Below are 26,075 nucleotides of genomic sequence, written 5' to 3'. Positions count from 1 at the left end.
GTGCAAAAACAACCTCCATAAGCAATGCCTTTAGTAAACTGTCAATCAATTTTAAATCAATTATTTATTTTATAAAAGAAAAAGAATGGAAATGTTAATTTCACATAAAAAATGTACCTTTATCAGCATATTTTATATAGTGCCTTTCACAGTGCACATTGTGCTGTTTCCAAAGCTTGCTGTGTGACCCTGATTTGAAGATTTGAATCTTTAAGGTTGCATTTTTTTATATTTCACTTTTTATGTCTGGTTTGTCTACAAATAAACATAAGCTATGACTGAAATAAAGCCTGAGCTGAAGCTCTCTTGTTGTTTACTGACGTTTTAGAAATGACATAATGAGTGTTAATATAATAGTTCTTTCAGGGGTAGTTATTTGCAAACTTGAGCTTCTGTTTAATTGTTTGTGGAGCCCTTTCAAAGGTAGCTATCTGGATGGAATCCTGAGAGGAGTGTGGCTCTTGGCCATTGCTAAGGTATTCTAAAGTGTAGCCCTTTCAGGGGACGTGTCCTGGGGCAGTGACAAGCCCTTGACCACTGTCTGAGATGAGAAGGATTGAAGAGTGAGTGTTACATGGGGTACTGTAAGTATTGTAGGGCATGCATGTAAATCGAGTCTAATAATTTAGGCATTTGCAGTATTGTCCAACAATGTAAAAAACTTTAGAGGTCAAAGTGCCTTCTGTGAATACATTTACATGATAAAACATAGCATACTTTTTAAGAGGCCATGAGACAAAGGAAATTAACATCGGGGGGTAGGGTGGGATATGTGATATCAGAAAATAGATGGACACCTATAACACTTTGGGGGGTGAGAGTAGAACTAAATTTAAAAAATGTACTGTAATGGTAAATTTGCTGTTTCACCCCAAAGTGTAAATTTGCATTGCATTGTCCAGGCATACAATTTACGTATTCTAGATCCTGCATTTAAAATAATGGGGAAATCCTATTCGTGACTTTCTAAGGCATTGTGCCTTAATTTTTAATTATTTATTAATTGCTGTTTAATAGGGGCGGCACGGTGGTAGTGCTGCTGCCTGGCAGTTAGGAGACCCAGGTTCACTTCCCGGGTCCTCCCTGCATGGAGTGTGCATGTTCTCCCCGTGTCTGTGTGGGTTTCCTCCGGGCGCTTCGTTTCCTCCCACAGTCCAAAGACATGCAGGTTAGGTGGATTGGCGATTCTATTCTGTGCTTGGTGTGTGGGTGTGTTTGTGTGTGTGTCCTGCGGTGGGTTGGCACCCTGCCCAGGATTGGTTCCTGCCTTGTGCCCTGTGTTGGCTGGGATTGGCTCCAGCAGAACCCCGTGACCCTGTGTTCGGATTCAGCAGGTTGGAAAATGGATGGATGGATGTTTTAATAGGCGCCACGACCCTGCAATCCTGCCTTGGATTGGGAATGACGTTGTGTGGTGTTTTTGTTTCTGTATATGTGTGTGTATATATATATATATATATGTATATGTGTATATTATATATGTATATGTGTATATATATAAATTATTTACTTTAAATTATACAAGCATATGGGGCAAGGGAGGAAATCTAAATAACTTCTTCTTTCATAGCTATTCCCAGTTTTATTTGGTGTTGCTATTTATTTATTTTAACTTGTCCAACAGAAATTTCAATGAGATTTTTATGGCTGGATGCATTTCCTGATGCCAACCTTTCCCATTTATCTGGGCTATAAATAAATATCGGTAATTTGTAAGAGATATTTTTGCAGTTGTTAGAAAATAAATTCTGGGCTTGGACACTCTTCTTGGCAAAACCGTGAAACCCACTGTTATTCAGCTCTGTCTGTCTCGAGTGCCCTTTCAGCATTACTCCATAACTGGTATGTTTATGGCAAAGTGCAGGCAGCAGACTCACTCACGTCACATGAGTAGAATGTACTTGAAATACCCGGAAAAATAAGAAGCTGTTGCTCATCCTTTCTTTAGTAGACAACTTTATTAACCATAATTCATATCCTATTCATTAGGGGGGTACTGAGCAGCAGCCCCATAACACCTTTTTTTCCCTTCTTTCCATAATTTCTGAACTAATTTTTAGGTGTACATTTTGTGCCAGCTCTTTACTAATTGTACTTCTATTAGCTTTATTATTTTGTGAGTGTTGTGTTCACCAGTATCACAGATATATTCATGTTGATATCAAATATTTCTTTTCTTCATTAAACATAACCTAACATTTTCAAAATTGTTTAATTCAATGCATAACTGCTAGGGTGCTGACATTGATTCTAGCAGCACTGGGTGCAAGGCAGGAATTACAGCTGGACAGGAAACTAGCATATTGTAGGGCCTGGCAGTATTTAAGAGACATTTAACAAAAAAAAAAAAAAATCAAAGTTTATTGAAAAATACATTCTTTAATCAAAAGAATCCGTCCCAAATGTGCTCAGATATAGCACAACATTTAACCATTAATGCTTGCAACCTTATGTTTTTGTCACTTTAAATGGCTGGTTTAACCAAACCCAAGCAAAGACGTTACATTATCCATTCACCCATCCATTATCTATATCTGCATATCCAAATTGGGGTCGCAGGAAGGCCTGAGCTTATCCCTGCAAGCACTGCATGTAAGGCATGTAAAGCATTCCTGGACAGGGTGCCAGTCCATTGCAGGGCAAACCCGCACATATAAGGGGCCAATTTAGCATCACCAATCCACCTAATCTGCATGTCTTTGGACTGTGGGTGGAAACCCACACAGACATGGGGAGAACATGCAAACTCCATGCAGGGAGAACCCCTGGTCTCCCTGATAATGTAACGTCTATGTTTATCTCCATTTTCCTCAGAGTTTCATTTCCTTTGAAAGGATGGAATTATAGATGTCCTGTGTGATTGGAACGTAATTCTCTGTGGATTCATCCAGGAAGTATAGGGGATCTTGTATTGTGGCTGGGTTAAAACCTTCTTGGACCAGTTTGCATTTCATCTGTTTGAATGTTCCGGTTATCTCCAAGGAATTCTAAATGGAAAGATGGATAGTAAAATTAATTTAAAAATGCATTAACAAACATGAGTACTTTCCAAAAAAAGCAGAAAGTGTTCACTTAAAAAAAAAAAAAACTCCAGCCAAAAAATCCGGATTTTAGTAATTGGGTGACCGTGAAATCCTTCATATTATAATTTTCACCTGATAGTAATTATTTGTGTGTGTGTGTGCGTGTGTCTATGACGAATTTTTATTTTTAATCAAAGACTATATAAGTAAACCTTGTTAAAATTATTAAATTGCAAAAGGGCTAAACACGATTAAGCAGACAATCTACTCACAGGATTATCAGTGTATGAATATTAACATAGATATCTGTCACTCTAAATCTGCATGCCATTTTTGACATGGAGAGTGAATATTGCACATTAACTTTAGCTTCTCTTCATGGATAAGGTTCTCTCTGGGTGCTGCAGGATAGGGCAGGGATGGACAATGGTATTCGTGGACATGTCCAGCAGGAAAAAGAAAGTTATAGGAGGCCTATTGTGGATGAGTGGCACATGAGATTAAGCAATAACAAGTCTGTGATGCCCGTCGATATCCAACGTTCGCGGGATAAACATGTGTCAACCCGTGCAGATAAACTGTTGAATCCCATTCGTGATGAAGACTGGGGCTTGCAATTGTTCACGCAAATAAAGAATTCCCATTAATTGTGGGTAATAAGCTGGTTCTAATCAACTCCTCACCCTTTATATACACTCCCTGTTGTTAATACCACTTGGATAATTTAGTGAAGTTCTCTGAGGAGCCTTACTGCAATTGCTCATGGCCACTAATTGAGCGCCTAGAAGACAATCGAAAGGAACTATAGAGGAGGTAAAAGTCATAATAAGATTTATGTAGTTGAACCTGTGGAGGGATCATTATTGACCCTGTCAGTCTTCTCCCCAGGCTGGCATTCTGCTGGAACCTAACCCTATTCTTCCCATAGAATCCATCTGTGTTTTCTATATCTGTAGGTTTTTCCAAGATTATACCATCATCCAGATATTCAGAATTGACTGTGTGTGTATGTATGTATACACCATTCATCATAAATTCATTATTACAAGTACAGAGCGTTCTGTTTGGATAAAACATTGCATATCAGCACCAAAATCTCATCATTCATGTACAGGAAGCATCACGGTATGGAGTTATTTTGCTGTCTCTGGGCCTGTATGACCTTCAATCATTAAGGGAACAATAAATTCTAAGTTGTATTAGAAAATTCTAAAAAAAAGAATAGCGGGACATCTGTGTAATCCACATCACAAAAGAAATTGGGGAAATGCAACAAGGGTTACATATTTTTTCCAACTCTAGCCATGAATATTTAAACAGTATTTTCAATGATAACATGACAATGTACAATTGCTATTTGTTTAATCCAACTTTCTATTATTATGGTTTACAATGCTTCATTCACAACATTACCCAAATGCAAAATATGGTATTGCTTAATATGCTAGTTTTCAGTTTAGACATTCTTTATATCGATTGTAGGCTATAACAGGGGAGTTAGAACTTTATAATGCTATATAAACAAATAGATTATATAAGCTTATTACATACATACATACATACATACATATGAAGAAATGCTAGCAGCCTTCATACGGAGAGCATTGCCAAAAAGGGTCGATGGACAAAAATGCTGTCTTTTTAGACAAAAAAACATGCACACAGACTGCAAAAATAACAAAATATAAATATCAGGAATGATTTAGTAAGGGTTACCTGAATCCGAAGAAATCGTGGTCTTGCATAACCTGGCAAGTGGCTCATGACATGTTTGCACACCTTGTTGCTTTCAAATTCTTTACCTTCTTTTAATTTAACCGCGGCCATTCCTATTCTTCCTTCATTACCTGGGGAATAAACATCATGAAAATTAGAGAGAGATCCCTCTATAGACATAGTAACATATGGAATCTTGTTTGTTGTCTGCATATATGGGTTGTCAAATGTATCTGACATATTTTGTTTTGCTTGCATTTGGTGAACTTCCCAAACACAAGACTTAATTGAGTTGGAAAGGAGTCTTTTGTGTATTTGCCTTTTCTTTTAACATCCAGAGCAACGCAGAAGATTAGCAGAGCTGGGGATGCTTTAGTTGCAAAGAAAACGTAATTCAGAAGCATGCAGGATTAGCTACATTAACACACAAATCTCACATCTCATAGTGATAAAGAGTCTTAGTAATTGCTTGTGTCTCTAATAGAAGACGTCCTTCCCCAGGAGCTGGGGTGCTTCTGTTTTTCACATATGTGTGGAATGTAGTGCCTCCTACCCCTTTAACAAATACCCATCTTTAGAGTCTCTCTCCTGTAATTTTATTAAATCTAATGTTGTACTGGATATGTATTTGCTAAGTGTTCTAATATAATTAAAAGCTCTGTTGAATTACTCCATGAGAGATATGGATATATATATTTTTTTATAACATTTTATTGAAATTGCACAACATTCCATACAAATAGATCAATTTTACAAAAATAGGACTTAAAACAAATCAACCCTCACCCTTGAATATATATATTCTGACCTTCCAGTGATATACCATAAGCTAACACCCTTTTGATAACAGTACTTCCACCATGATAAAGTGAGGCCTGAAATAAGTGATGGCACCTGGTGGTTATCTCCTGCTGGGTTGTTAGTTTAGTTTGGCATGATCCGTTATCAGCGTAAACTGGATCACCTAAAAAAATGAAACCAACCCTAGGATTGCCCTGCCTTTTCTGGTCTTCAACGTGTTTATAAACATGAATGTTTTGTCCCGAGTACATGGCCACACAGCACAGTCCACTCCATCCTTACGGTCAAAGTGTGATGAAGTCCAGAAGCCACCAAAGGAAATCACACCTAGGGAAGGTGAAGAGAATGCCTTGTTGAATGCCCAACTGAAGATGATCACTACCATTTCTTCAGCTCAGGTCACTCTAGCACTAGAGAATGTAAGCCTATAAAAATGGAGCAGCAGTTAACATTCTACAGGCAAAAGGAGAATAACTGTCATAAACTGCTTGAATAGTGTATTTTTCTAAGATAGACTAGTAAAGACATGGCTGTGGATTGCTGAGGACAGGAACTCTCACCTGTGAACCTGTTTCTCCCTCTTAAAAAGAATTGAGAGAGAGAGAGAGTCTATTCTATGACATTGTATGAATTATATTTTCTTGAATAAATGAGTCTCTCATATTAAGAGATGGAAACCTGATTGGAGGAAGGCCCACACTCAACAATTACAATCTGTCTCCCATATACTGTATGTATGATTCCTGTGTTTTTTTTTTTAAAGACTTGAGAATTTAGATATAGATTGAATAAATCAGATATTTACGTCTAAATGCAAATAAAACTATTTACAATATCCACTTCAAATAATATGCCAAATTTATTTCACTTATTTATGTATGTGAATGTGTCCCCTGGCAAAAAATGATGTGGAAGACAGCTTTTGGTCTACAAACTGAAATCGTTCTTTTACTAAATATATGCCAAAAGATTAAATAATACATATTTAATATACTTTATTTAAATAATGATGAAGAAACAAAAATGTAACAAAACATCTAAAAAATATTTTGGAGTTCTAACACTTCCAAATATGTTTTTATTGTAAATTGATTGTCCCTATCAGCTGAATAATCTCCTCTAGTACAACTTGTCTTTGGCATCTGATGCACTGACCAGCTGCAAGACAGTTGCTTTGAAAACCTGTTGAATCAGCTGTCTTATTTGGAGACCTGGCAGTGACCACTTTAGGCTGGTCACAGATATTGTAAAACAAAGTCAAGTCAGACAAGAGACGAATTGCTGATGACAGCACATCTACTAATTTACTGAGATAATGAGGTATTATATGCTGTCCCTTTCCTTGCTAGAATTTCAGGGCATTTATACAGTCTGTGATATAGCAGAGCATAATAAATGTATAATTAAACAATTACTTTTTGTTTTCCTTTTTTAAAAGCTAACATACAGGATAATTCTTTAATTTCAAACTTTGACCAAAGGACTACAGACTATATAAGTGAATTCACTATTGCTGTAGAATTCATACTTTTCAGGAACATTAAACCTTTCATACCTTCTTATTGTTTTATGTCTCTATTTTTTTGTTTGTTTAATTATTTTTTTTTATTTTGTAGTAAGCAACAAATATTCATAGAGATCACCATATTCTGATGTACACCCTTGTAGAACTTTATCGGAGAAGGTAGGCTGCTTATAGGGACTGCTTTTCTTGTTGAGATTGAATGTTGCTGGACACAGTTACCGGGTGTCTGGCTGGAATGTTAGACTGCTAAAGCTGAAAGAGAGGTATTTGTAATATGAAATCAGGAAGGCCTCTCAAATTCTGAGAGTTCGTCTCCAGCTACAGCCCAGCATGGAAGCCTCATCCAAGAGGGCTACAGTACCATTGGCAATGGAGAGTTGCATGATTTCCAGTAGTTGCAAACTGATCCATGAGCCTCTTTTGAATCCACATCTCCAGTATCCATTTACTTTTATTAATTGTTCTAATGTGTAAATTTTCAACCTGAGTTTTGTATAAATTATTTTTTAATTTAATAGATGTTGGGGTTTTTGCTGTCCTTTTTTAATTTATTTATTGCTGCCTTTTAAATTATAGTGGAACCTCGGTTTGCGAGCATAATTCGTTCCGGAAACATGCTCGCAGTCCAAAGCACTCGTATATCAAAGTGAATTTCCCCATAAGAAATAATGGAAACTCGGATGATTCATTCCACAACCCAAAACTATCCATATAAAAATGATTACAGTTATCCCTCCTCGATCGCGGGGGTTGCGTTCCAGAACCCCCCGCAATAGATGAAAATCCGCGAAGTAGAAACCATATGTTTGTATGGTTATTTTTATATATTTTTAAGCCCTTATAAACTCTCCCACACTGTTAACATTATTAGAGCCCTCTAGGCATGAAATAACACCCTTTAGTCAAAAGTTTATACTGTGCTCCATGACAAGACAGAGATGACAGTTCTTTCTCACAATTAAAAGAATGCAAACATATCTTCTCTTCAAAGGAGTGCACACGTCAGGAGCAGAGAATTTCAGAGAGAGAGAGCTGTCGCTAAGAAAAGCAAACAATCAAAAAATCAATACATGCTTTTGTGCTTTTAAGTATGCCGAAGCACCGCGATAAAGTGGCATTTTTTTTATAGAAGCGTCCGTATCTCTCCTCCTTGAACCGTCACCTTATCGTGGTGGAGGGTTTGCGTGTCCCAATGATCCTAGGAGCTATGTTGTCCGGGGCTTTATGCCCCTGGTAGGGCCACCCAAGGCAAACTGGTCCTAGGTGAGGGATGAGACAAAGAGCGGTTCAACAAACCTCCAATGAAGAGCAAAAACTTTGGACAACGTTTTCCCTTGCCCGGACGCGGGTCACGGGCCCCTCTGGAGCCAGGCCTGGAGGTGGGGCTCGATGGCGAGCGCCTGGTGGCCGGGCACAGCCTGAAGAGGTAACATGGGTCCTCCTCCCCATGGGCTCACCACCTATGGGAGGGGCCAAGGAGGTTGGGTGCAGTGTGAGTTGGGTGGTGGCGAGGCGGGACCTTGGCGGTCTGATCCTCGGCTACAGAAACTGGCTCTTGGGGCGTGGAATGTCACCTCTCTGAAGGGAAGGAGCCTGAGCTAGTGCGCGAGGTCGAGAGGTTCGGCTAGATATAGTCGGACTCACCTCGACGCACAGCTTGGACTCTGGAACCAATCTCTTGAGAGGGGCTGGACTCTCTACCACTCTGGAGTTGCCCCCGGTGAGAGGCCGAGCAGGTGTGGGCATACTTATTGCCCCCCGACTTGGAGCCTGTGCATTGGGGTTTACCCCGGTGGGCGAGAGGGTGGCCTCCCTCCGCCTAGGGGGGGAAGGGTCCTGACTGTTGTTTGTGCATATGCGCCGAACAGCAGTTTGGAGTATCCACCCTTTTGGAGTCTCTGGAGGGTTGCTAGAGGGCATACCTTCTGGGATTCCCTCGTTTTGCTGGGAGACTTCAATGCTCCGTGGGCAATGACAGTGAGACCTGGAAGGCGTGATTGGGAGGAATGGCCCCGATCTGAACCCGGCGGTGTTTTGTTATTGGACTTCTGTGCTCGTCATGGATTGTCCATAACGAACACCATGTTCAAGCATAAGGGTGTTCATATGTGCACTTGGCACCAGGACACCCTAGGCCTCAGGTCGATGATCGACTTTGTGGTCGTGTCGCCGGACTTGCGCCATATGTCTTGGACACTTGGGTGAAGAGAGGGGCGGAGCTGTCAACTGATCACCACCTGGTGGTGAGTTGGCCGATGGTGGGGAAGATGCGGTCAGACCTGGTAGGCCCAAGCGTGTTGTGAGGGTCTGCTGGGAGCGGCTGGCAGAGTCCCCTGTCAGAAGTAGCTTCAACTCCCACCTCCGGCAGAACTTCAACCCGCCCCGAGGGAGGTGGGGACATTGAGTCGAATGGGCCATGTTCCGTGCCTCTATTGTTGAGGCGGCTGACGGAGCTGTGGCCGCAAGGTGGTCGGTGCCTGTCGTGGCGGCAATCCCGAACCCGTTGGTGGACACCGCGGTGAGGGATGCCGTCAAGCTGAAGAAGGAGTCCTATAGGACTTTTTTGTCCTGTGGGTCTCTGGAGGCAGCTGATAGGTACCGGCAGGCCAAGCGGACGCGGCTTGGTTGTTGCTGAGGCAAAAACTCGGGCATGGGAGGAGTTTGAGAGGCCATGGAGAGCGACTTTGGACGGCTTCAGGAGATTCTGGTCCACCGTCCGGCGTCTCAGGAGGGGGAAGCAGTGCAGTGTCAACACCGTATATGGTGGGGATGGTGCGCTGCTGACCTCGACTTCAGGACGTTATGGGTCGGTGGGAGGAGTACTTCGAAGACCTCCTCAATCCCACTAACATGCCTTCCAATGAGGAAGCAGAGCCTGGGGACTCTGAGGTGGGCTCTCCCATCTCTGGGACTGAAGTCACCGAGGTGGTCAAAAACTCCTTGGTGGCAGGGCCCGGGGTGGATGAGATCGCCCGGAGTTCCTTAAGGCTCTGGATGTTGTAGGACTGTCTTGGTTGACACGTCTCTGCAACATCGCATGGACATCGGGACAGTGCCTCTGGATTGGCAGACCGGGGTGGTGGTCCCCTCTTTAAAAGGGGACGGAGGGTGTGTTCCAACTATAGAGGGATCACACTCCTCAGCCTCCCTGGAAAAGTCTATTCGGGGTTCTGGAGAGGAGGGTCCGTCGGATAGTCGAACCTCGGATTCAGGAGGAACAGTGTGGTTTTCGTCCTGGTCGCGGAACAGTGGACCAGCTCTTCACCCTTAGCAGAGTCCTGGAGGGTGCATGGGAGTTTGCCCGACCGGTCTACATGTGTTTTGTGGACTTGGAAAGGCATTCGACCGTGTCCCTCGGGAATCCTGTGGGGGTGCTCGGGAGTATGGGGTACGGACCCCTGATAAGAGCTGTTCGGTCTCTGTACAACCGGTGTCAGAGCTTGGTCCGCATTGCCGGCAGTAAGTCGAGCCCGTTTCCAGTGAGAGTTGGACTCCGCCAGGGCTGCCCTTTGTCACCGATTCTGTTCATAACTTTTATGGACAGAATTTCTAAGCGCAACCAGGGTGTTGAAGGGGTCGGTTTGGTGGACTCAGGATTGGGTCACTGCTTTTGCAGATGATGTTGTCCTGTTTGCTTCATCAGGCCGTGATCTTCAGCTCTCTCTGGATCGGTTCGCAGCTGAGTGTGAAGCGGCTGGGGTGAGAATCAGCACCTCCAAATCCGAGCATGGTCCTCAGCCGGAAAAGGGTGGAGTGCCCTCTCAGGGTTGGGGGAGAGATCCTGCCCCAAGTGGAGGAGTTCAAGTATCTTGGGGTCTTGTTCATGAGTGAGGGAAGAATGGGCGTGAGATCGACAGGCGGATCGGTGCGGCATCCGCAGTGATGCGGGCTCTGCATCGGTCTGTCGTGGTGAAAAAGGAGCTGAGCCGTAAGGCAAAGCTCTCAATTTACCAGTCGATCTACGCTCCTACCCTCACCTATGGTCATGAGCTATGGGTAGTGACCGAAAGAACGAGATCGCGAATACAAGCGGCTGAAATGAGTTTCCTCCGCAGGGTGTCTGGGCTTTCCCTTAAAGATAGGGTGAGAAGCTCAGTCATCCGGGAGGGGCTCAGAGTAGAGCCGCTGCTCCTCCGCATCGAGAGGAGTCAGATGAGGTGGCTCGGGCATCTGATCAGGATGCCTCCTGGACGCCTCCCTGGTGAGGTGTTCCGGGCACGTCCAACCGGGAGGAGGCCCCGGGGAAGACCCAGGACACGCTGGAGGGACTATGTCTCCCGGCTGGCCTGGGAAGCTTTGGGATTCTCCCGGAAGAGCTGGAAGAAGTGGCCGGGGAGAGGGAAGTCTGGGCCTCTCTGCTTAAGCTGCTGCCCCCGCGACCCGACCTCGGATAAGCGGAAGAGGATGGATGGATGGATGGATGGAAGCGTCCGTATCCTCTAGGCAAACAGCCCCTCTGCTCACACCCCCTTCGTCAGGCAGAGAGAGTGAGACATAGAAAAGCAAGCAATCAAGCACCGCGCGGGAAGCATATCGTATATCATTGAGGAGTTTTAGTTAATACGTACTACATGCTCCGATTGGGTAGCTTCTAAGCCATCCGCCAATAGCGTCCCTTGTATGAAATCAACTGGGCAAACAAACTGAGGAAGCATGTACCATAAATTAAAAGACCCATTGTCCGCAGAAATCCGCGAACCAGCGAAAAATCCGTGATATATATTTAGATATGCTTACATTTAAAATCCGCGATGGAGTGAAGCCACGAAAGTCGAAGCGCGATATAGAGAGGGATCACTGTAATACAAAATGTAAAGTAAAAATACATAAAACAAATTAACCTGCACTTTACCTTTAAAAAGAATCATGGCTGGTGTGAGTGAGTTTCTAAACTGTTGTGGGATTCCACCCAACGGGACGAGACGCAGAAGAGCGTCCCAAAGCAATCGCAGTCTCCCAGCGCTGTAGCAGTTCGCCGTATAAGCGTATCCAAAAAGATCGCGGACATGCTATAAGCGCCTGCCGTCGATGGGTGATACAAGGAACATTATAAAGATCCTGCTACAATAAATAACCACGCTGTTGCTGTTTCAAGCTGAATAAAGCTGGTGGTGTTAAAGTACTGAGACTCGGCTTCGTGTTTTGGGGCGCAAAACAGGGACTCGCACTTCACAGCACACATGTGTGCGCGCACACACAGTCACAATGCTGTAGTAAACAGTATACGCTCGTATGGATGTTGACTACTGTATATGAGTGAGGCACGCAGACTCAGAGGGAGAATAGGAGATGATTGCCCTCAAGAGGAGAGAGAGAGAGAATTATCAGCTCAGTTGTGATCACATGACGCTCAGCAGACAAAGTGTATCCATACTACTTGTATTGCAAGACATCGCTCATTTATCAAGTCAAAATTTATTAAAAAATTTAGCTCGTCTTGCAAAACACTCGTAAACCAAGTTACTCGCAAACCGAGGTTCCACTGTAATGGTAAAGATTAAAGCAAGAAGTCAGATATGAACAAAAATCCAATGTACTTGACCTTACTGTATAGCAATAAACTAAATGAAATCTACACTTGCAGTATACTGAGAGAGTACATTGTGCCCTACTACTCCAAATATGAGAATAGATATACCTGGTACAGATACACCATAGGCATTAGCTTCTTCAAAGCAATCCACCATACTCAGAATGTCTGATACCTCTGTAGTGGCCACATTCTCTCCTTTCCACCTAAATACAAAGACAGTTTTAATAAGAAAAATGATTCAGTTTACACTAAAATCTGAATTATGAAAACAGTATTTTCATTTAGTGATGCAGTGTTTTGAGAAAACATTACTTTTTAATAGCTGCTTTATGTGTCCTGTACATTAAAAATGGCTCTGTTCTGAAAATGCTGAGTTCACATTTCTTCCTTGCCTACTTTTTTTTTTTTTATTATACTTTGTTTTACCCATCTTCACATATTGTTCATGCTTACTTATTTGAGATGATAGAAGGAATAATGACAAGGCTTTCTTTAAGTCTTAAATGCTTGACTCGCACAAGATGGAGCTGCTTTAAGGACATTATTAAGACTATAAAATCTGGCAACTACCTCCTTTTTTGTCTTTTCAAAAGATGTCAACTCTATTGTTTAATGAGGAACTGAAAGGAAGCTAAATAACTGTTTTTGGAAAACAAAAGAAAGGGATCTGGTTCAATGAAAAAATGGACAATGCTCATCATTACTATAGTTCATACTGTGGCTTACCTGAAGGTTTCTCCAAGTCTGTCTTGAAAATAGATGAAATTATCTTTATCAACCTTTAAAAGATCCCCACTATTAAAGTAGAGATCACCTTTCCTAAAAACATTTCTCAATTTCTTCTTTTCAGTCTGCTGTTCATTTTTTACATATCCACTAAAGGGTGTCACGTTGGAAATCTTGCATACAAGCAATCCTGGTTGACCTATATATAAAGACATAAAAACCAAACTAGAAATAATGTTCTGCCAGTTTTCAATATGCTGAACATACTTCTTCTAAAAACACAAACAGGATGAAACCAAGTCATTATTCATAAATTACTATATATTGGCATAATTGACATGTACCTTGGGTTATTCAATAATCATGTATATGCTTGGAGTATTGGCCAAAATTCAAAATACCAACCAAATGAGAAAAAAGTTTCAACAAAGGTATATGTTAGATGAAGAATAAAACCATTCACTACCACAAATATAGTATTAGTTCAATTAAATTCTAGACAATGTTATTATCAAGGATGCTACGACCATAGTAATGGATCCACATATCTATATAAATTTGAGAATTTTTCTCCCAACAGTTCAAGGAAAGTTTCTTGGAGTGTGTCTAGTGCTGGGTGCTTTACTTTCAGTTGTAAATGTTCTTGGCTCTCCTTGGGCTGCTTTCTTTCCTTTTCTCCTTTATTATTCTTTTACTCCTGTGAGCTCCTTATACAATAGGTCAGTCTCTCTCCATCTGTCCTTTTTAACATGTAAAGCTGGAATTATAAGTCAGTCGGCAAAGTGATTTAAATACTACTCCTGTCTGCTCTTCAGAAGCTGTCTACAGGTATGTTTAAAGGATTAATGCTGGCCCTCACATGTCTTCCCTATATTGGCTGGCTATCTTGGTTGTGCTGCAGTCCAGAAACTACTTATAGTGATAACTGTATTTATTGGACTCTGTTAGTTGTCTTTTAACAAACACTCAAATGACTTGTGAGTATTTAGATTTTTCGTGTGTCATCATAGGTAAGGAAAACTGCTTAACAGAGAATAATAGCCTCCAAGTGGTGCATTTATCACACATTGTGTTTGTTAACACTTTTAAGAATGTTCAAATGTAAAATCCTTGCTTTCAGAAGTTTTATATGACAAGAAAATGTTTTGAAAAGGACCCTCCATACCACATACCCTGATTCAGAAATAGACCCTTCTCAAAAACTGATCGTAAGAAGGAGATAAAACACCAGGTAATTTGTATAAATTGCAGCTATTCAGGACATGAGTCTGAGACATGTAAGAAATCTATTTTAAATGCTACAAAAAGACAAAAAAAGAAACAAATGCCATCCACACTGAAAAATAAACTTGCAAACTGAATCTATTGGGAAAATAACAATGAACAATGTCCTCTATTATGACAACTGGAGCCTTCAAAAAAGCTAGAAAAATGCATTGCTCCATCAAATAAGTTTAAAAAAAAAAAATCACCTCTGGCAGCTGGTATACATAGGCCTTGAGAATTCCTAATTGGTTCTTCTTTTTCAGCGTCATACTTTATTATTGCATAAGAAGCTGCTAACTAAAGTGAAAAACAAAATACATGTTGTTATTCTCAAAATGTAATAAAGGAGAAATTACATATTTTTCTAACTGCAGGTCTGCAACATTACAGTACATATTTGCTTAATATGTATGTTTTGTCTGTCAAGTTAATAAGGGATGATTGTTTTGCTAAAAACTCCTGAATATAAACTGAACCAAGAACTAGAAACTTCTAACTATGTGTGAATAGGTGTTAAACAATTTTAAATAACCTCAATACTGTAGTTATCATACAATAATTGGCCACTCTAGTTTTACCTCATAGTGAATTTATGGCCCATTGCTCTCAAAACAGCCTAAATTGGTAAGGGGAGAAACCCATAAAGAAGTCCAGAAATGCTGACCAGTATTGATGCCAATAGGCTGCCAAGTTGGAGAAAATTCGCTGCTGATGGATTTCTGCTCTTAATAACTGGTTTTATTTTATCCCACACATTAAGTAATTACTATAATAAGGACGAACTTTATGAAAGGAAACCCCACTACATTGGGCTGAGTTCATTGTCACATTCTTGGACCTATTCTAGGCCTGTGCTAGCTGAGTGGCATGAAACATTATCTTGGAAAAAGGTTATTTGCAGATTGGTACACAGCTGTAGTCCAAGAATGCACCTGACCAATAATGAGTGGTGTGAAAACACACAACATACTGTTATGGTATACTGCCAAGAACTATTTATTAACAAGGTTTCTGAAAAGTGTGTCTAGTATCAAAATACATGGAGTCCAAGCTCAATGATTTACTTTGTAGTTTAGAAAACTGATACGAGGCAGTATTTATTTATTTTTTTTTGGACATTCTTTTGTGGTAGTGATTGCGAGACAGACCAAACCATTTATGCAACAGCAGCAGTTTTGTGTAATTTGTCGGGTAGTGCTGATAAATAGGAGCAAATGTTTAGGACAAAGAGTTTGCATTACTGGTCAATTTACATCTATGTTCTTGCCTATCATTGTGAGCTCTGGTTAATCAACTAAAGAATGAGAGTAAAAATGGCTGAAATTGAGCTCCTGTGCAGCAATATAGGAGGACTGGCAGTGGTACCACATTTTTTCCAGATCAAGTGACACAGTATTGGTTGATGTGATTAAAACTTGTAACTGAGATACCCCTTGAGCAGTCCATAATGGGAGCTATACCAGGCCCACCGGGGAAAAACCCAGTCTCTGATCCAAGACACTCTGGAAGAAGTCTCTTTCTCTTTTAGATGGCTTGAGACTGCATAAGAATTGAGTAGGAAGATCTAGAGAGTGTTGCAGGAGACAGGGTGGCTTGGTCAGCTACGCTTGATGCCACCAAGATCCTCACCCCAAAGAAGCAGAGGAAAAGTCAAGTGACATACAGTATTAGTCAACTGAATGTAGCTCACCTTTAACTCCAGTCAAGTCACTTTAGGCTCTATTGGCTGGATTAAGTGGGTATGAAGATGGATTGACATACTGTACTTTGTGATGGACACCCAGGCATCAGCAAGCCCAAACCCCAACACGAACACACAAGCACAGTCTCGGGTTCAGATAAAGGTTAATTTATTAATCAAATCCTCTCACATATGTCATCACAAGCACAAAATACAAGTTTTCTCTCCAGAAATGTTTCTTCCTACTGCACTAACTTCCTCCACTCAAGCGTTGCTCCACTACCTTCTAGCTCTGACTTGACTGGATAAGGAAGTGTGGTCCCTTTTTTGACAGACCAGGGAGTACTTCCAGTGTCAGGGTGAGTGCCCGATGGAAGCACTTCCGGGTCACACGCAAGTCCATCATAACCGGGAGCTTGTCTCCCTGCAACACCATCTTGTGGCCCCCAGTGAATACAGCCAGTTTGCGCTTCTGAACTGCATCTCCCGGCATGCCTTGCTGGTTTTCTAGGGGGCACAGACATCCGGGGCTGCTGCCATCTTGTGTGCTGGGGAAATAAAAGGTTTCTAGCGAGGTCTTTCTTTCCTAGTGAGCTGTCCGTCCATCCCTTTTTGTCCTCCCATCGGGGTAAGGAACCATCCCCTTTCCTGGCCGGGATGTCCATTCAGCCCATGTGGCATCTACAACTTCTTGTTAAGTACTTTTTTGGGTTAATCATGTTTTTAGTTCCATCCATCCATTATCCAACCCGCTATATCCTAACAGTGGGTCACGGGGGTCCGTTTTTAGTTAAATACAGAGTGCATTCAGTGAAAGGTTAATTCTGTACCCAATACATATTGGGGTATAACAGTACAAGCACTATGGTGTAATGACAAAATAATTTATGCTCCAAACCACAAGGCTGCCTGTGTGCCTTTTGGTACTTATAAACTGCATTGGGAAGGTTTTCACTATAGAAATGTGTGTGTATATATATATATATATATATATATATATATATATATATAGACTATTAATCGTTTGCAAAAGCCTACATTTAGTCTAGGTATTAACTGCTAATTAATTGCTTGTGGACCTTAGAGCTGATGTGTAACCTTAAAGCATGGGTGTCATACACAATTTTCTTGAGCGACAAAAATAAAACTAAATAACAGATATGGGCTGGAATATATCACCAAATGACTACCGCCACATTTTCTTTACAGACAAGACATACAGATACTACTCTGCTTGTCACAGTTTTACTGTATATTCTGCCTCATGTCTTTCTAGAAACTGTCTTCTCTCTTTATCAGTTTTTCTTTGGATATTGTGGCAGGTTAGGAAGGCTACCAGCAGGCATAGGACAGAAATCAGCATTGAGTTTGTTTTTTTAATCTCATCAGCACATCAATTCAAGTGACAATGACATTCCAGCCTCTGTCGAGAGTTTATAGCAAAGCAAAGTACATCTATTTACAACTTCTTTAACATGCATCACAATCATATGGCACTTCATAAAAAAAACTGATGTAAGAGTGTGGGTGATGATTTACACAAACCACATTCAGAGCTGGTCAGAAATGGAGAGTAATTATATTTAACGCAAGAAGAACTGCAAATGTGTTTCCTACCCATGTACAACAATTAAGTCAGTGGAAAAGTCAAAATTAACCATGTAGGGTGGTAGCAGCAGTCATGTAAGCCATGAAAGGGAGACTTGGGACACCTGTGCAGCTTTAAAAACTGAGGGGATAGAAGCAACGATATGTGCGTGAAGTGGAGCTACCATGTCCTCCATGAGACGGTCACATCTTTGGTATCATGCTAAAACATAAGTTCTTTATGGCAGTGTGTCATGTCAGCCTCTTTTCACTTTTTCTTCTTGGGTTATCTTCCATTCTAATTACAGGTTAGTAGCTGTGGTATGCTGCACAGACTAAAATGAGTGTCCACCGTCTACTCGCATTTATGCCAGGATTAAGTGTAACCAAGTTAAATTATATATGCATGTGAAACGCACATTAAATGGGATTTTAGTTTTTTTTTTCTTTCTTTCTAACGGTCATCACATGTCATCCATAGCATGTTTTGAATATTGGTGAATTGTGCCGTTTTAAGTGTCCAAGTGCCAGATCCAGTAAGTGGTTGTGGAGTTTGATATCCCTGATGTAAAGGGCTCTAAAAGTGCATGGTGTATGGGTATAGTGAATACTATGGAAGCACACTTTATAATAAATGTACAGTACACGTATAGTTAAAAAATTCAACAAGACTCTGTTCATGCATAATTATGAAAAATCATAGCAGTTTTTCTTTAGTTGTTAGAAATATATAATTTCCAATATCATTCAGTATGAATTCAATGACACCCAAAAAACATAAATGTCACTGTACTCGCAATGACGTAATTAAATCATTAAATGTAGGCACTTTCTCTCTCTCTCCAGTATGTTCCTCACTCAGTTGTTATCAATAAAAAACGTAGTGTAGTGCACTATATAAATATGACAGTTTCAGTGAAACAAAATTGTGCCAGTATTCCTGACAAAAAGAGAGAAACTTTAAACAACAGTACATAGAATGTCACCAACTAAGTTTTAAACTTTTACCAATGACTGTATCTACTTTTATTTCACTATCTTCAAAGCCGCTACAAACCTCCTCTAGGCAGCACCCTGAGATCTAAGGACGTGTCTTTGGTGGCATCTGTTAATTACACAAAACGCAGCTTGTAGTCCTAACTATACGTTTGACTCTGCATCATTAATTACCTTCCATTAGACTCAAGATTTTCTACCATTTGACTGGTACTTGAACTTCAAAGACCTGATAAAATCACATATTAAAGATGTTCTGTTAAAGTATATGAAATCTAAAAAGGAGAAATGTGAAAAAGAAATTACAAATTTGACTGGAATATGAAGGAGGATGCTATAACCACCACCTCTTTATTAAAATAGATGTGTGCTAAAATTAATCATAAATACATACCTTATGTAAAAAGAATTGTCTCCCAACTGCTCCAATTTTGTTGGTGTAGTTGATAAATCCAACGTTACCTTCAGTTGCTCCATAGAATTCTGTGACTACCATTTTTCCAAATCGGTTCAGAAATTCTTTCCAGACCTCCGGTCTGGCACCATTGCCTATCGCAAGCCTCACCATGTGGTCACGATCATTGTCTTTCTAAACAAGGGGGAATAAATGAATACTGTAAACCATGAATGTTTTATCTTATCATGGCTGATGTCTAATTTTCAGCTGAAATCTGAATAGCAATACCTTAACAAATACAAATGAATTGCGTTTGATTCTGAGCTTCTCTTATTTATCCTGCAAACTGACCTTTTCTGCAATGACACAATCTGTGTAACCCAAACTGATATACAGGTAAATATAACAAGAATGGACACAGTTATTTTTATAAGGCATATTATGTGGACTGTGGTGGGCTGGCATCCTGCCCGGGGTTTGTTTTCTGCCTTGCGCCCTGTGTTGGCTGGGATTGGCTTCAGCAGACCCCCGTGAGCCTGTAGTTAGGATATAGCGGGCTGGTTAATGGAGGATTGATATTATGTGGAGATGCTTTAAAATGCCTAATTGAAATTTCCATCCAATTGCCAACATTATGTAGTTGAAGCAGATAAACTGACAGGCAGAAGAGATAATGGAACTCCGCTAAACATATTAAGTTAGTTTAATAAAATGAAACAAAATTATGTTATTACAAAAGTAAGCACACTTCAGGTTTTTATTTTGTAGTGAAAAAAACAATTTTTGTTATCCTTATAATTGAAAACAGAGAATATGGGTGAGTCATCTAACTAAACAGTTCAATTAATGATTGTGATTTTCATCTAAACTTGACAGAAATGAAATTCGGAAATCTTTGTGGCACACCAGACATTGAGCTTGAGCCTTGTGTCCTAATAATTTACAATTAAACAATAATGCTTTGATTGTTTTAAATTTAGACAGCAAAAATCCAATTGATCAGGAGAACAAACTAAGGGCAAGGAAACACAGAATGGTAAATTTAATTAAATATATATTCTTTCGAATTAATCTACTATATAGCTGAAGGCTTGCCTTTCTTGCCAAAAACAGTAATAGCAAGGCAAAAGCGGTAGAGACCATAACTGCAATGAATTTAATTACAGTAGTTTTATACTGAATTTTCCATCCATCCATTATCCAACCCGCTATATCCTAATTACAGGGTCACAGGGGTCTGCTGGAGCCAATCCCAGCCAACACAGGGCACAAGGCAGGAAACAAACCCCGGGCAAGGCACCAGCCCACCGCAGGGCACTACACTGAATTTTAAATAAGAAAAAAATCTTGCAGGCACAGCTTTTGTCTTTTGGTAACTACATTTATGAAACTAAGCTTAAGCCAGAGTTTGATTACATAGTCAATCTTATACGCAAGGTAAGTAAGTACAAATCATCTGTGAAAATCACCTTTATTAAAAAAGTAATTTGACACTGACTAAAAAAGGTCACTGTGCACAAAAACTGTTAATTTTGAAAAGAATTTGAAAAATATTAATTGAAGAGATACTATTTTTAGATGAGTTCTGAAAAAAAGTAAAAGGTTTCATATGATAAAAAAATCTCAAACCAATAATTGGTGTGATCAGATAAAACTGTTAAAGCTTTAAGGAAACTAATGATCAAAATGTTAGGTTAACCACAAACATTTTAGATCACATTAATCAGGAATTAAAAATATGGACTCAAATAAAAGTCTGAATGATAAATCTGCCTTTTAATCAGTGTAAAAGAGACACTGAAATATTTCAATCATATGCTATTCATAGAAAAGAGCACATTTCCATGGGAGTATGATATACTCCACTTGGCTCCAGGACAAATCATATGATGTGCAAGATCCGAGCACTGCAGTTGATACACTGTTGAGATACAATTTCAATGAGCCAAAGAAACTGTAAATGTGGTCACTTTCTACAACTAATTCATGTAAAGTGATACACATAAGGGTCTCCCTATATTTTATTGGAAAATTAGGTTGCCATATGTTTATATTTATGTTTTCAATCTGTCAGATTCACTATTTTCTCTTGTTTTTAAAGGTATGACTGTACATCTGAAAAAGAGAAACCATCCAACCTGCTAATCTCCCATAACTCATACGATAGCTCATTTTTCTTTTTAACAGAACAGTCCTGTGATATTAGCCAAATCAGTCTTAATTTACAAGGTATTAATTCAGACCACCAAGACAAACTTTCAAAGGCTGCACTTTGTTAATACTTTCCATTTATATTACATTCATGGGTTCTGACCTAAATTCATGCAGAGGAAATGAATATAGTAAAATATCACCGTAGAATCAATTCATGCATCCTTTTTCAGATCCATCATTTTCAATTACTAGGCTTTAAGAACACGGAGCCTTTTTCAGGTGTTTGGTGACAGACAGGAACAAGCCATGGATGGGACTTTAGTCCAGAGGACTCGTCGGCACTCACTCATATCTGGCCAGTTAATAAGTGGCAGTTAATGTGATTATAGAAAGAGAATTACACAGGTAAAGAGTATAAATACTTGCCCAGACAATGATTTGACCAGAAACCGAACCCTTAAAAATGAAAATTGTTTTTGAGGGAAAGATCAACATGACATCTAAGAATTCTATGGAAGAGACTGAAGTGTTTATTCTGTGACACAACAAACCATGACAGAGTGGCTGTCTTTCCACAAATACAGTAAGTCAAAAGTATAAGGTCTTGTGTTGGAAAGGCACACTTATCCATACACTGATTAGTGGGATTTCTTATTAGATATATATAAATGAAATACCTGTGTGTGTATGGAGCAGCGACTAAATGGCACATGCATGCACTTTTACATTTTTTTCAGTGGTTGCACGCACCTCACTTTTCACTACGAAATAACTGTGCGCAGCAAATGTCTCTGCATAACAACAATGTCATGTTAATGACACAGATAAAGAGACACAACATTGAAACGAAGCAAATGCCATGGCTCAACAACATGTAAGTGAAACACCTCAGCAACGGAGGGCAAGGCTTGAAGTTTTCACTAAAAACCTTGTCAGTCTGGATGTATTTTCTCAAGACAAAGATTAATAGAACTTGTACGCCAGCAATCTGGCTAAGATATGGTATCACCAGTGTACAGTATTTTTATGAAAGCCAGTGGGACAGCAAGCACAAGGTGGGTCCACTTCCTCTGCACTGGGTCATTCTTAAGAGTTAGCTGATGCCTCTCCAAGTTCATGAGTGTAGTAAAACTGCTTGGGTGTTTTTGGGTTGTTTTTTGTCCCGATGACCACATGCAGCTGGTATAAAATTAGTTACATTCTTCTTCATCAGTAGCAAAATGTTATCTAAAAGGTAGCACATTTAATTAAACCTTTTCTCCTATCCTTAAATTAATGACTATGCAAATAATAATAATATGCATTTAGAATAACTCTCTTAATGGTATTTTAAATGAAATATAAAATAAAGAATTATTGATATAAGAACAGAGCATCACTGCTGTCTCACAACAAAGAGGCTGTAGTTCACATCCTTCATGGAGTTTGCACGTTTTCCCTGTGTTCATGTGGTTTTCCTCCCATAGTCAAGAGACATGCAGGTTAGGTGGATTGGTAATGCTAAATGGACTGGCTCCCTGTCAAGGGACTGCTCCTGCTTTTGCACCCTATGTTTAGTGGCATAAGTGCCAGCTTTCCTACAACAGGGTTCGGAACATAAGTTTGGAAAATTGCTAGATGGACAATACAAGAACATATCACAGAAGAAGCCAAGCAAAGCTTTTAGATATAAAATTAACTATATGCATTGTAAATGTATGGTTGATATTTAGCTTAGATGGATCCAAATGATTAAACACAGAAAAAAAAACACTTGCGTCCATTAAGCTCATATTACATCATGTGAATCAATTTAAAGTCCCAGACAGAAAAAGAAACACACAGATTTTGCATCAAGCTGCAGTGCCAGCTGTCCCCATGTGACTCTCCATGGCAGTAGGGAAGTCAGTTCATAGCACAAACGTTCCCAGAATGCAGGGATGAGAAGGGGAGGGTGGAAGGAGGTATGACCTACTTTTAATGGATAGCTTGTCTTTTGCCATATCTGTACATCGATTTTGAACGTCACTGACAGCTATTAATAAAGCTGCTTCTGTTGCAGTCAGTTATAGAATTACACCTTCAGACCCATTTTCAGTACAAATTTGGCAGGTTAATAATGAACAATAAAATCAGGCTTTTCCATAAAACAGTACTAAGTGGTATAACTTTTTATAGTAACTGCTAAGGAAATTCCACATGGCTGTTACTGTATTTGATCTTTCATTTGCTTTAAGGGGCAAGCATGTACCCTCTTTCTTTTATCCCACAATCTCTAACCTCTTTTTTTAAGGTTCTTCCACAGTGCACCCTTTTTAAGCTGGTCATTCTTTCCATTATTTCTTATGCCCACCATATTTAATTATTAACCTTCTTTAAGGTTTTGACCACAGGGACTTCAAACCTGTTAATTCATGCCCAAAAAGTGCATTAAGATTACATTAACCATTCTCAGTTGTTTGGTTTAACATCTCTAAATGTAACCATCTCCCATTTTAACTTCTGAGTTATAGTCATTTAGGACCTAAAAATTTAGCTCTTTATAAATTCTTATGCAGTGTTGTTTGGCACCATTCATTGCATAAAAAATGTATGCTGGTTTGTGTAAATTCCTACATTGTCAGTTTCCAAGTAAATAATAATGTATATTTTTGATGTGCATGTATAAATGATACATGATAAGGATTATGGCTCGATTCAGATGATGTCATTTTTGAGTGCCCCTGCTTTATTCTTAAGCATTCCACCGTGGTGTGCTATGAAGTACCTCTGGGTGTATTCTATACTCTGCTATTGGGCAACTTAATGCTTCCTCACGCCATCCCAAACTAAATGCTGATACTCTTAAATTAATTTGGCAGTTCCTTCACAATATACATTTATTATTTACTAATCTTTCAATGGATAGATTGTGTTATTTGTCCTGAGAGTATGTATCTCTGTTTTTATGCTTCTGCTCCTGAATGCATCTAAATTTCCCCTTGGGATTAATGAAATTAATCTAATCTAAAACATACTAAATGTAGCGATTATGGCTTCAACTTTTAATAATAAAAAAGACAGTACAAGTGTCAGAAAGAGACCGCAGTCAGGACAAAACATTTTTTTTTTTGAGCAGAAGAAGCTAAAAAAATAAACTTTTAACAAAGGAGAACCAAGGCAAGCAGTTGTTCAAGTTGTGTGTGTAACATAAGGATGAGCAGTGGTGTTTCAAAATCACTGTCTCTTGGAATTTGTAACAACCATTTTCTATCTTGATGAAAGGGGGTTTAGTATTGGTATGTTCATTGCACAAGCCATCATGTGAGTTCTGTTTGTCCTCAACAGTCTGCCTGGTTAAAGTTTACACCTGAGTGCTCTGTAACCTTTATTCATTACATGAAAAGACACCATTTCTACAAGGTTATCTTGATCTTGTAAAAATCATGATGAACTAAATATTTATTGCTTCCTTGCAAATATTTTTTCAAAGGGTATTTTAAAACAAATGCACACAGATCCAACTTAAAGCAAACTACTATATGTGTTCTTTTGCTGGCTGCTTTGTTGATTATAGGTCATTATTAATTTGTAGCTGATTTAATGTCATTTCTGAGAGATATGACTCATTCAAACACTCAAGCACAAATCAACCCAGGATCTATCCATCTGTTCTCTCCTGGACAGACAGGCAAGCAGACAAACAGAACTTTATTCCATCTGCACAGCTTGAGATTCTTGGGTAAAATATTGAGACTGTGCTGCTCATCCACAACAGAACTATAGTCCAATTAGAAATTTGGTATGCTATAAGTAATGGTTTCTTTTGGACAATCCAACAATTAAAGGAAAAAAAGGAAAATCTCAGTGTGAAAAGGACACAACATTTAAAAAGGATAAACCTAAATCTGTAGCAAATTTAGTTCAAGTCAAAGATGGCTATAAACAAGCTCCCATTTCAACTGTTGTTAATTTGAAAGAAGTCATAAGCAGCCAACTGCTTCTTCATGATCAAGCCTACAAAGTAAACCCAGGGTACGAGATTAAAAAAAAAAAAGAAAGTGATTTAAGGGGAAAAATAATAATAAAATGGAAAGGAAATAAAACAAATGCAGGCATTCAATTTCTTTTGCATTACATTGTATGAAAAAGCTAAGAATGTGTCTCAGTTTCACAATTGTCGAATCTAAAACAATATTTAAGGTCAAATAGAAAGCAAAGATTATTTATGAAAGGAAATATGTTCTATAAACAAAGGATTTGAATGAGAACATGTTCCAGTACAGTATACCCTTCTAGGAGTCAGGTTAGACAACACTGCAAAGCACCGTGAAAGAGTAATTCCAGTCAGTATTGTTTCGACCCCCAGAATATGTAGAGAAGGTAAAGACAATTCACTGTGTTGATTAAATCTGCACAAGAAATGGACCAGTACTCATTGTTACTCTGAACCCGTCACTTCTGATTCTATGAAATACCTGGAGATTTTCCAAGGGTCCCAGCAGTGTTTGAAGTTAACTCACCAGTATGTAGTATCAGCACTTTCCATACTGGCACTTCTCACACCCTCTAGATATTCTAAAGTCACTTGTAATAAATGGCAATTACCCTTTATGATTTGTGGTTTCTTACTTGCCTACACTCCACCCCCCTATATATATCAGTTTCTTACATATATTTTTCCTAGCTTAAATATATTCAAGACTGACCAA

At 39.5% G+C, this 26,075-nt stretch overlaps 1 protein-coding gene across 1 annotated transcript in view; it reads right to left on the bottom strand.

Annotated features, from left to right (window-relative positions):
* Positions 1 to 1,934: 1,934 nt before the first annotated feature.
* Positions 1,935 to 26,075, bottom strand: part of LOC120541314 (very long-chain acyl-CoA synthetase-like) — a 48,326-nt gene continuing 24,185 nt past the window's right edge. Inside the window, exons 5-10 of the mRNA XM_039772814.1 lie at positions 19,249 to 19,443; positions 14,797 to 14,887; positions 13,325 to 13,523; positions 12,704 to 12,801; positions 4,740 to 4,870; positions 1,935 to 2,987 (exon numbers count right to left, since the gene is read on the bottom strand). Of these exons, the coding sequence (XP_039628748.1) occupies positions 2,811 to 2,987; positions 4,740 to 4,870; positions 12,704 to 12,801; positions 13,325 to 13,523; positions 14,797 to 14,887; positions 19,249 to 19,443 (891 nt within the window). The 3' untranslated portion in view covers positions 1,935 to 2,810. The remainder of the gene's footprint in view (positions 2,988 to 4,739; positions 4,871 to 12,703; positions 12,802 to 13,324; positions 13,524 to 14,796; positions 14,888 to 19,248; positions 19,444 to 26,075) is intronic.

This window comes from Polypterus senegalus, chromosome 12 (genome assembly GCF_016835505.1).
Source record: "Polypterus senegalus isolate Bchr_013 chromosome 12, ASM1683550v1, whole genome shotgun sequence".
Taxonomy (NCBI): Eukaryota; Metazoa; Chordata; class Cladistia; order Polypteriformes; family Polypteridae; genus Polypterus; species Polypterus senegalus.
The sequence above is the reverse complement of the archived record's forward strand: the minus strand, read 5'-3'. Positions and strand labels throughout refer to the sequence as shown.